Source organism: Oncorhynchus gorbuscha, linkage group LG15 (genome assembly GCF_021184085.1).
Source record: "Oncorhynchus gorbuscha isolate QuinsamMale2020 ecotype Even-year linkage group LG15, OgorEven_v1.0, whole genome shotgun sequence".
Taxonomy (NCBI): domain Eukaryota; kingdom Metazoa; phylum Chordata; class Actinopteri; order Salmoniformes; family Salmonidae; genus Oncorhynchus; species Oncorhynchus gorbuscha.
Genome location: NC_060187.1, coordinates 74,887,499 through 74,900,286, shown reverse-complemented (window position 1 = coordinate 74,900,286; position 12,788 = coordinate 74,887,499). Strand labels below are relative to the sequence as shown.

The 12,788-nt window shown below is 40.9% G+C and overlaps 1 protein-coding gene across 1 annotated transcript; it reads left to right on the top strand.

Moving 5' to 3' along the window:
- The first annotated feature begins 3,870 nt into the window (after positions 1 to 3,870).
- Positions 3,871 to 6,785, top strand: LOC123998022 (urokinase plasminogen activator surface receptor-like). The gene is made up of 5 exons (XM_046302837.1): positions 3,871 to 3,983; positions 4,439 to 4,549; positions 4,655 to 4,801; positions 5,150 to 5,260; positions 5,855 to 6,785. Exons 1-5 carry the CDS (start codon positions 3,938 to 3,940, stop codon positions 6,055 to 6,057), a joined length of 618 nt encoding a protein of 205 aa, XP_046158793.1. The 5' UTR covers positions 3,871 to 3,937; the 3' UTR covers positions 6,058 to 6,785.
- The last annotated feature ends 6,003 nt before the right edge of the window (positions 6,786 to 12,788 follow it).

The following is a 12,788-nucleotide window of genomic DNA, read 5'->3' as shown; positions in this document are numbered from 1 at the left end:
TTGGGGCAAAGCCAACACAACACTTCATTGCGTAACCCTCCAAATTTCTCCACTCATTTTCATGCTATTTTTTTATTGAGAAATACTGCACCAAACAGTGAGTATGTTAGTGTACAACCAAAGATTTTAAGATCAAGAATGGTTTGTACTACTTCTATCAACATGTCTGTGTACAGTTATCACAGAGACATCATGAACATTCTATTGTTGTCCAACATCAAACTTGTCGTTGTAATTGTATAAATACAAAATTGACAGGCTGCATGACATCAGCAGCCTGGGGGTCTAAAATAGAATAACTGGTGCAAACACGAATAAACCCATCCATTTAAAAATGAATTCAGTGTATGTCAATCTAGCAAACTTTCTAAACAATGTTTTGGTTAGTTTCTAGCTTGTTAGAAGGTGTAAACGGTACAAGTGAAATGGTTTATTGCATAGTCTTTTGTTTAGACATGCAGATAGCTAGCTAAACAATTAACCATAATGCCAATGGCATTATAGGTTAATGTTAGGTAGCTAGCTAACATTAGGCTATAACTAGCAATGCAAATGACTTTGAGATACGAATACCATTACTACACAGATCATGCACATAACTTTAGCTAGTAAGCCAGCCTCCCAGCTAATGATAGCTAGCTAGCTAATGGTACTCTTTAATTTGCAATGAAAACAACTTTCTGACAAAATTGGAAATGTATAATATCTCAAAATGTAGCTAGTTAGACTCTCTTACCCATATAACGTTACATGGATGAACACTTCTCCCTCTCTGTCACAGATGCCATGGTTGCCCTTAATTTGAAGATATAATCCAGACATGTGTTTTATACAACAGTGTTCTCTTTCGCTTTAGACCAATCTGAACTCATCTCTTGGCATGTCCAGCCCATCCATTATCTCAGCCAATCATGGCTAATGGGAAGGTTCCTGCCTTTTCCCATGGCTAAACCAACTACGCTCGTAATTTAACTTGTATATACAGATGGCATACATTTATGTTTGTGTATGATGTTCCAGAAGGCATTTCTTCCAAAAAATGCATTTTGATGATTTTTTATATATTTTTTTACTTCAAATGCCTCTCATGTGAAGTAGTGATGTGCGACATACACCTAGTTTCTGAAATAATTTACCTTAATGACAGATTTCTTGAGTTATGTTAGATTAATTCTGACTACGGCGTTTCAAAATGGACAAACGGTACTATTGCCCCTTTTTTTGCGAAAAATGTATCCATGCTTTTGTCACTTCTAGGTTAGACTACTCCAATGCTCTACTTTCAGGCTACCCGGATAAAGCACTAAATATACTTCAGTTAGTGCTAAACACGGCAGCTAGAATATTTTTTTCAAAGAAAAATAGATATATTTGACCCCCTTTTTTTCTCCCCAATTTCGTGGCATCCAATTATTAGTAGTTACTGTCTTGTCTCATCGCTACAACTCCCGTACGGACTCGGGAGAGGCGAAGGTCGAGAGCCATGCGTCCTCCGAAACACAACCCAACTAAGCCGCATTGCTTCTTAACACAGCGCGCATCCAACCCGGAAGCCAGCTGCACCAATGTGTCAGAGGGAACACCGTACACCTAGTGACCTGGTCAGCGCGCACTTTGCCCGGCCCGCCACAGGAGTCGCTAGTGCGCGATGAGACAAGGATATCCCTGCCAGCCAAACCCTCCCAATTGTGCGCTGCCCCATGTACCTCCCGGTCACGGCCAGCTGCGACAGAGCCTGAGCTTGAACTCAGCCTTAGACCACTGCGCCACCCGGGAGGCCCCGGCAGCTAGAATCTTGACTAGAACCAAAATATTTGATCATATTACTCCAGTGCTAGCCTCTCTACACTGGCTTCCTGTCAAGGCAAGGGCTGATTTCAAGGTTTTACTGCTAAGCATTACATGGCCTTCCTCCTACTTATCTTTCCGATTTGGTCCTGCCGTACATACCTACACGTACGCTACGGTCTCCACTGGGATTCTCTGCCTCAAACCCTATTACAGGGTCACTAGCTTACTGGTGCTCTTCCATGCCTTCCCTAGGAGGGGTGCGTCACTTGAGTGGGTTGAGTCACTGACGTGGTATCCCTGTCTGGGTTGGTGTCCCCCTTGGGTTTGTGCCATGGGGGAGATCTTCATGGGCTATACTCTGCCTTGTCTCAGGATGGTTAGTTGATGGTTGAAGATATCCCTCTAGTGGTGTGGGGGCTGTGCTTTGGCAACGTGGGTGGGGTTATATCCTGCATGTTTGGCCCTGTCCGGGGAATTGTCGGGCGGGCCACAGTGTCTCCCGACCCCTCCTGTCTCAAACTCCAGTATTTATGCTGCAATAGTTTATGTGTCGGGGGGCTAGGGTCAGTCTGTTATATCTGGAGTATTTCTCCTGTCTTATCCGGTGTCCTGTGTGAATTTAAGTATGCTCTCTCAAGTCTCTGTTCTTCTCTCTCTTTCTCTTTCTTTCTTTCTCTCTTTCTCTCCTTCTTTCTTTCTTTCTTTCTTTTTTCTCTCTCTATCGGAGGACCTGAGCCCTAGGACCATGCCTCAAGACTAGCTGGCCTGATGACTCCTTTCTGTCCCCTGTCCACCTAGTCGTGCTGCTGCTCCAGTATCAACTCTTCTGCCTGCGGCTATGGAAGCCTGACCTGTTCCCTGGACGTGCTACCTGTCCCAGGCTTGCTGTTTTCAACTCTCTAGAGACAGCAGGAGCGGTAGAGATACTCTGAATGATCGGCTATGAAAAGCCAACTGACATTTACTCCTGAGGTGCTGACCTGTTGTACCCTCTACAACCACTGTGATTATTATTATTTGACCCTGCTGGTCATCTATGAACATTTGAACATCTTGACCATGTTCTGTTACAATCTCCACCCAGCACAGCCAGAAGAGGACTGGCCACCCCTCATAGCCTGGTTCCTCTCTAGGTTTCTTCCTAGGTTCTGGCCTTTCTAGGGAGTTTTTCCTAGCAACTTTGCTTTTACACCTGCATTGCTTGCTGCTTGGGGATTTAGGCTGGGTTTCTGTACAGCATTTTGTGACATCAGCTGATGTAAGAAGGGCTTCATAAAAACATTTGATTGATTGATGGATTTTTCTTGTTTTTTTCAAGTGAAGGTCTTGGAGTATGCAAGCACACTCATTTGGTTCACCTAGCCGACTTTGGCTAGCCGCCAGACAACCTGAAGCATGCTGACGCCTTTAGGCCTGATCCAGTCTGCTTGAGACCTGACACTGGGAGAGACTTTCTCCTTTTAGCAGGACTATAACACAAAACAAGTCCAAAACCACACTTTCTTATTGAAAGAAAACTGTCTCTTACCCAGACAAGACAGTGGAAACACCTGAGTCACCTATAACGCCATTGTGACTATAATTTCACTTGTTTTATTTACTGTTATTAAATCAGTGTTTTCTCGTTGCAAATGACAAAAGATAGATTTAACAACAGTAAACACAACAGCATAAATAAAAAGGAATAAAATCATATTCACAATGGTGCTGTCATATTTTTGACTGCAATGATCTGCAAAACAACTTGATTGACTTTGAGAAATTGTGAAAGATGTGTGCAAAGTTGGTGGAGGCCTATCCAAAAATAAAATTATATTTTTTTACATGTATTTTTTATTTTGAAATTGTGAAGGTTTTTACAGAGCACTGAGCAGTGAAAAAAGTAAAAAGGGAATGCGGTTTAATTACAGGCTGTAAAAACACAGAAAACTACATGTGAAAATTCAAAAAATTGCCACATTGTACAAATGGTATGTTTTGCAACAGAACACTGTATTCAAAGCTCAATTATTGAACACATTGGATGTCGATAGCTCTGAGTGTGGATGCTTCTCGACAAAACATACCACACCTCTAAATGATAACAGATAAATGCTGTAACTTGGCACACACTAAATCATTTCACCTCCTTCAGCTCCAAGTCAAAATGTACCTTATTGTACCCATCCTTGTGAGCTTGCTACTCTCCAAAGGTAAGAATTGCATGTTGATGATCATTTATGTTAAATGTCCTATCTATCTATCTATCTATCTATCTATCTATCTATCTATCTATCTATCTATCTATCTATCTATCTATCTATATATATATATATATATATATATATATATATATATATATATATATATATATATATATAGCTATAACCCATATATTATTTTATTACTTATTACTTATTACTGCTTTGAAGATCAAGTTCAGCAATTATTATACGTTTTTGCAATTTCAGTTTAGCCTATAGCCAACAGTTTGGAACTATAATGAAGATGCAATACATTTAACTTCAACAGCATTGATCAACTTACCTTTTGATTGACAAATGCATTTCAGCCAAAGAACAGTGTCCACATTTTAGTCTATTATATCCCTGGTAATTTATGAACGGAATTTCAAGTAATGGGATGCTGTAACTTTTCACCTTCTCAGCATATTCACTCAAGTGCTTTGAGTGCACACCAGGAGAATCGGGAGCATGCACGGACAAGGAGACTGACTGTCCAACCCAATGTGGAAACACGCGGATTACATCCTATATGGGTAAATTAAAGGCAGGTTCATTTAGCTCACAAGTTTTAGCCTGACGACAAAACTTATTTTTTTTACCTGTATTTGCCTGTCCCGACCTATTCTTTCTATTTCCAGGTGGTACAACATTATCCGATGTGAACCTGAAGTCTTGCTCGGTGCCTGCACAGTGTCTCACTGCATCGGTGAATTTTGGAATGATGCGCACTATGATCGCCAGCACATGCTGCAATACAGACCTCTGCAACTCCAAAAGCATCCCTGGTAACTATCTCTATGAGAATCTATTGTCTGGTAGCGTCAGTAAATGCTACTATTAAAACATTCGATTTGATAGCATGTTGAAAGGTTGAGTTGAAATTAATTGTTTTAATTGACAGTTCTATGAGGAAAGTTTGAGTTTCTGAATTAGACTTTAACTCCATTCTTAAATTGACATGTCTACCTAAAAATGAAATACAAGCAAACGATTTATTTAGCGAAATGATTTAACAGCTGCCAAGTGTTTTCAACATAGAGGAATAATTGAATTAGGCTGTTATAAGGAATAGAATGAAGCTATTTTGGTTTGTAGTGAGCTGGGAGTAAAAAGTGGAATCACCTATCCTGTAGAATCTACTAAAACCACCCCTAATGGCAAGAAGTGCTTCACCTGTACCGGAACGGACTGCACGAGCGCTCTGAGCTGTGAGGGAGACGAGGACCGCTGTATCTCAACAATAGGTACTGTGTCAGATTAATGGCGCGCCGTTATCAGCACATTCTTTACATTCCTAAACCTCTTCCTTTAGTCTCTGACTGATCTCATAGACTAGACATAACATAGTAAACGTAAATCCGGGACACCCATAATTAGGATAATATGATATGTTTGGTATAATTACATCAGATAGAATGTTACTTAAGGCAAACACGTAAGGAGGGTGGTTGGTCAGAGTGGATGGGTGGGCATATAATGCGAACATCTAGCAACCCAAAGGGTGCATGTTTGTATCTCATCACTGACAACTTTAGCATTTTAGCTAGTTAGCAACTACTTAGCATGTTAACTAACCCTTCCCCTAATCCTTTTAGATAACCTTTGCCCTAACTCCTAACCCTAACCCCTAGTGCTAGATGGTAGTAGGCACTCACTTTGCCCCTAGTGGACTGTATAGCTTCATATTTCCCAGGTCCAAATGTAATCTGGTACCTACAGAATCGGCACCTCCTGGTGTATTCCATAACGGAATGGGCTGAAAGTTTTATCCAATGTACACACCTTTGAAGCATTGAGTCTTGAGAATATCAGTAACATTGTCTTATGTGTACTGCTAGTGAACATGGGTGGCGAGAAGATGACAATGAAGGGATGTGCCTCCAAGAGCATCTGTGTGGGAGACATGTCAGGAGCGCTGGGATCCACCATGGGCATTGACATGAAGTGCTGCGAGGGAAACCTGTGTAATAACGCCCAGAGCATCGGACTGAGCCTCCTGCTCCTGGTGACATCCATGGTCTCTGTGGCCCTGTTCCACTGAGAGACACCGTCCCTTCACCTCCTTGCCTCCCCTTCCCCCCCCCCCCCCTTTCCTCTTCTGGGCATTGCCTCGTTCTATTTATTAGTTCCATCGTAACAGGAGCCTCCCTGTCATTGTCCACCCCCCCCCCTGCCCCCCCCTGCCCCCATCTCCCCAGTCTCCACAACTACCTGTTGTGTGTATTAATAATGTATTTGTTGGAGTAGCCCCTTTTGTTAGACACTCCCTTGGGGCTTCACATTGTGTAGGTTTAACCCAACCCCTCCACCCCCACTAGCGTAATGCTGCAGCCACCTGTGGAATGCACTATAGCCATTTTATTTTAGGGACAGCTCTCATTAAAAAAACACACCCACAACCCACACCCATCCCATAATCCCTACACATACCCACCCTCTTCTCTCTTCAAGGCCCTGTGAGTCAGTGAGGCATGGATGTTTGGCGAGGCATCTGCCAATCTAAGCAAGTGTTGTACATTGCTTCAAATCATTGGCATTGTTAGCTTTCACATTATTTTAACATTCTGTACAACATAAAAAGGCTATTGAATCCCATTTTTAACATGGCAGAAATATACTTACTATTAAATATGTCACTGGATGTGTAAAGTGTTAATGTATTTCCAATGCCTAATTGATGAACAAGATGAATTTTGTAAATTAAAGTATATGAATTACTGAATAGATGAGCTGAATATTCTCACAACCTCCTTCCCCCTCCAATAAGGCAATGAATAAATACATTTTTAAAAAATCCACAATATTCATTTCAAGATTTAGTTGAGGTTTAGTGAATGGTTTGTCCCAAATACAATGCTTTACGTTTTTAAAATATTTAGTAGTTATCAGGTTTCAGGTAAGACCCAAGTGCAGACTGTGTTGAAGTAACAATGTTCATTGTAACAACCGGGGAACGCCAACAACAGGTCAAGGCAGGCAGGGGTTCGATAACCCATAGTAGTGGGTCCAAGGTACAAGACAGGCAGGGTCAGGCAGAGTGGTCAGGCAGGCGGGCTCAGAGTCAGGACAGGTAATGGGCAAAAACCAGGAGGGCAAGAAAAGAGCGACTGGGGTGAACCAAAATGCTGGTTTGGTTGACAAACTGGCACAGACAGACAGAAAACACAGGTATAAATACCCAGGGGATACGTGTGGAAGATGGGCAACACCTGGAGGGGGGTGGAGTCAAGCACAAGGACAGGTGAAACAGATCAGGGCGTGACAGTACTATCTTATTACTTGCCACCCATTCCAAAACCGACTGCAGCTCTTTGTTATTTATAGAATGAATATGAGTTCGGGGGGCTAAAATTATTCAATATTAATGCATTAAACTTCTCACTAAAAGCATCAGTCATACAAAGGTTATACTTAAACCAGAACTGGTTCTCCAGTAGATGAGTAAGAATGTATCACCCCTTAAAACGGTTAAAACGGTGCCCTATTCCCTTTATCCAGATTACCTTTCACTTTCACTTACTTGAAAATGGAACCTTTTTCAAAATATGACCCTTTCTATAACAAGCCATACAAAGCTGGTTGCAATTCCAGTTTCATCCTCCAGAAAAGGCACAACAAATAGTACTACAAATAATATGGTTCAATTCAAATATACTAATTGATAAACATTTTATTTATTTATTTTTACAAAGAAATGGTCTTAATGATATTATGAATAGGAAAGGTGGAGTTATGTCACATGTGCAGTTAACAAACATGACCAAAGGTATGTGGACACCTACGAGTTGAATATCTCATTCCAAAATCATGGCATTAATATGGAGTTGGTCCCCACTTTCGCTGCTATAACAACCTCCACTCTTCTGGAAAGGCTTTCCGCTAGATGTTGGAACATTATTGCGGGGACTTGCTTACATTCAGCCACCAGAGCACTAGTAAGGTCAGCACCCATGTTGGGCGATTAGGCTTGGCTCATAGGCAGCGTTCCAATTCCTCCCAAAGCTGTTCAATGTGTTGAGGTCAGGGCTCTGTGCTGGCCAGTCAAGGTCTTCCACACTAATCTCAACAAACCATTTCTCTATTGACCTTGCTTTGTGCATGGGGGCATTGTCATGCTGAAACAGGCAAGGGCCTTCCCAAAACTGTTGCCACAAAGTTAGAAGCACAGAATCGTCTAGAATGTCATTGTACACTGTAGCATTAAGATTTCCCTTCACTGGAACTAAGGGGCAGGTAGCGTACTCCTGGCATCTGTCAAACCCAGATTCGTCCGTCGGACTGCCAGATGGTGAAGCGTGATTCATCACTCCAAAGAATGCATTTCCACTTCTCCTGACTCCAATGGCGGCAAGCTTTACACCATCCAATGATCAGCATCGAAAAACGATGAACGAAAAATATATAAACAGAAAAGTTACAAAACCAGAGTGAGGCCCCCCGTACACACATATACAGTCTAGATAGTATACTTTATTCTCTGCCTCCCTACTAATTATTTTTCTTCTGTTTGATTGCATACTTTGTATGTTCGGCATAGGCTTGTGTGTGGCTGCTTGGCCATGGAAACCCATTTCATGAAGCTCCCGATGAACAGTTATTGTCCTGACGTTGCTTCCAGAGGAGATTTGGAACTCCGTAGTGAGTGGTTTTACGCGCTACGCACTTCAGCAACCGGCGGTCCCGTTCTGTGAACTAGTGTGTTGGCCACTAGTTCACGGCTGAGCCGCTTCCGCGGAAAGCTCTAGCAGGGCAGAAATTTTACAAACTGACTTGGAAAGATGGCATCCAATGACGGTTGCACGTTGAAAGTCACTCGGCTCTAAAGTAAGGCCATTCTACAGCAAATCTTTGTGTATGGAGATTGCATAGCTGTGTGCTCAATTTTAGAAACCTGTTAGAAGTGGGTGTGGCTGAAATAGCCAAATCCACTAATTTGAAGGGGTGTCCACATACTTTTGCATATATAGTGTATATTAAAATGTTTGTTCTAACCAAAATTACAATAAGCTGTTCCATTCAAATTCTTATTCAAAATTATTCCTGCAAACCGAATGTTATATATATGGGGCATACGACAATCTCAGCTCTGCAGATTTTTCTGCGAATAGACAGAATCATTGGATCACTTATTTTGGTATTGCCCCTATGTCGCTTATTTCTGGTCACAGGTTCAGGAATGGCTGAGAAATAATTTATCTCCAATTAATCTCAAATTAGCACTGTTGGAAGATTTAGAAAACCATAGTCAATCAATAAACAATATAATAGTACTTTCAGTGAAAATCTTTATCTTTAATGTAGACAGGTTAGACAGGTTCCCATTGTTTGGAAGGCAGCCAAGGTTCGTCCGTTATTTAAAGGGGGAGATCATGCTGATCCTAACTGTTATTGGCCTATTTCTATTTTGCCCTGTTTATCAAAGGTTTTGGAAAAACTTGTCAATAATCAACTGACTGGTTTTCTTGATGCCTATAGTATTCTCTGGTATGCAATCTGGTTTCCGCTCAGGTTATGGATGTGTCACTGCAACCTTAAGGTCCTCAATGACGTCACCGTTGCCCATGATTCTAAGCAATGTTTTGCTTCTATTTTTATTGACTTGGCCAAAGCTTTTGATACGGTAGACCATTCCATTCTTGTGGGCCGGCTAAGGAGTATTGGTGTCTCTGAGGGGTCTTTGGCCTGGTTGGCTAACTACCTCTCTCAAAGAGTGTAGTGTATAAGGTCAGAACATCTGCTGTCTCAGCCACTGTCTGCCACCAAGGCTCGATCCTAGGCCCCATGCTCTTCTCAATTTACATCAACAACATAGTTCAGGCATTAGGAAGCTCTGTCATCCATTTATATGCAGATTATACAGTCTTATACTCAACTGGCCCCTCCCCGGGTTTTGTGTTAAACACTCTACAACAAAGCTTTCTTTGTTTCTAACAAGCTTTCTCTGCCCTTAACCTAGTCATCTCATACAAGTACTTGAGAGTATGGCTAGACAGTACATTGTCCTTCTCTCAGCACATATCAAAGCTGCAAGCTAAAGTTAAATCTAGACTTGGTTTCCTCTATCATAATTGCTCCTCTTTCACCCCAGCTGCCAAACTAACCTCGATTCAGATGACCATCCTACCCATGCTAGATTATGGAGATGTCATTTATAGATTGGCAGGTAAGGGTGCTCTCGAGTGGCTAGATGTGCTTTACCATTCGACCATCAGATTTGCCACAAATGCTCCTTATAGGACACATCACTGCACTCTATACTACTCTGTAAACTGATCATCTCTGTATACCCGTTGCAAGACCCACTGGTTGTTGCTTATTTATAAAATCCTCTTAGGCCTCACTTCCCCCTATCTGAGATATCTACTGCAGCCCTCATCCTCCACATACAACATCTGTTCTGCCAGTCACATTCTGTTAAATGTCCTCAAAGCACACCCATCCCTGAGTCGCTCGTCTTTTCAGTTCGCTGCAGCTAGCGACTGGAACGAGCTGCAACAAACATTCAAACTGGACAGTTTTATCTCAATCTCTTTATTCAAAGACTCAATCATGGACATTTTTACTCACAGTTGTGGCTGCTTTGTGTGATATATTGCTGTTTCTACCTTCTTCCCTTTGTGCTGCTGTCTGTGCCTAACAATGTTTGTACCCTGTTTTGTAATACCACGTTGTGCTGCTGCCATATTGTGTTGCTGCTGCCAGGTTGTTTTGCTACCATGCTGTGTTGTCATGTGTTGCTGCCATGCTATGTTGTCATCTTAGGTCTCTCTTTTTGTAGTGTTGTGTTGTCTGTCTTGTCGTGACGTGTGTTTTGTCCTATATTTTTATTTAATTTATTTTTATTTTGAATCCCATCCCCGCAGGAGGCCTATTGCCTTTTGGTAGGCCGTCATTGTAAATAAGAATTTGTTTTTAACTGACTAGTCACGTTAAATGAAAGTTAAATATAAAAATAGGATATATGCAGCATTTCTTCTTGGAACTTTTACTGTGTTTAGAATTGGGAGTGACTAATGACCTTTATCAATATCAAAGGACAGATTAGTGAAATATATCTACCTACTCACAGCCATAGAGATCCTATTAAATTACTAGAGGGACTATGTCATAAACCCTCAAAGTTCCAGAACGGTATGAAAATGGCACCATTGTGGTCAGGGAGAAATTCAAACCAGTCTAATTGGAATGAATGGCAGTAGAGGCATAGGAAAAGAAAAGTAAGGCATGTGATATATCAGAAATTGTGTAATATAATCATTGTTAACCTACTGTAAACATGATTAAATATAATTGTGAATACCGTATTTACAGGTTTTATACAAATTTTCTGTATAAATAGCCCCTAAAATATCTGTAAACAGGTCATAGAGGTTTTATATATATATATATATAGGTGCGCCATTAATCTGACACAGTACCTATTGTTGAGATACAGCGGTCCTCGTCTCCCTCACATATATATATATGTTATATCACACGGTATATCACAAACATTACCTCATGTTCTCTGGTATATCACACGGTATATCACAAACATTACCTCATGTTCTCTGGTATATCACACGGTATATCACAAACATTACCTCATGTTCTCTGGTATATCACACGGTATATCACAAACATTACCTCATGTTCTCTGGTATATCACACGGTATATCACAAACATTACCTCATGTTCTCTGGTATATCACACGGTATATCACAAACATTACCTCATGTTCTCTGGTATATCACACTGTATATCACAAACATTACCTCATGTTCTCTGGTATATCACACGGTATATCACAAACATTACCTCATGTTCTCTGGAATGCTCTTTAGGTTTTATCACACAAAGACATCGTAAATCTCCTCTGTCAGTGTTATCTCATAGAGGCCCATCCTCAGTAGAACACACACAATAGTTAACAGAATACTCTATTCTGTCGAATAAAACAACCATTATAATGCAATACAAGGTATTATTACATAATCTTGCAATTTCCATGACAAACTTTACTCAAAGTACAAAGGATATAAAAAACAATAGAGGTGTTGATGATGATGATGATGATCTCTCCAATCTGGTTTCCTGTAGGCTGAAGAGGATGACGACCCATATGAGTGTGTTGGTGGAGATGATGCAGTCTATGCTAACGTGTGAACACAACAGGGACCATGTGGGAGTCAGCTGTCCAAGAGGCCATGATACTCAGTCTGTCAAACGTTCCAGTAAAATATTAACAATTTAAACCAATGTAGCAGAACAGCTGACTGTTGATATTTGTTAGCTTTATGTAGCTCTATGATTCTAAAGGCTAAAGAAAATGGTACATTCTTATTTGGGTTGTGGCTTTTACAAGTCTTTTTTTAAATGATCTATGGCTTGGGTGATTCACACTCTTTGGTATCACATACACTTATGTCAGTCTCATTAAGACTGCAGAACTGTGCACAAGCTGAACCGTTAATTACAGAACACAACCTAACACATTAACTGGCATAACATTCCGTCTCATGTGAGGCCAAAAAGCCTCAAAGTCTTCTACCAGGCTGCCACCTATACAACATATTTAGTGAAAATACATTTTTATTGTACTTGACACAAACCAAAAACACCAACATGCGTTTAAATTACTACAAAATGTCGAAATTCATGTCCCTCCATGAACCCCCTATGACTTCTAGAAAGATTTTAACCCAGTAACTCCAAAACTACTCAGTTTTCACCATCATTGCAAAGCCCTAGTTATTTTGTTGCTTTTTCAAAGTTATTTCTGAAGATGATTA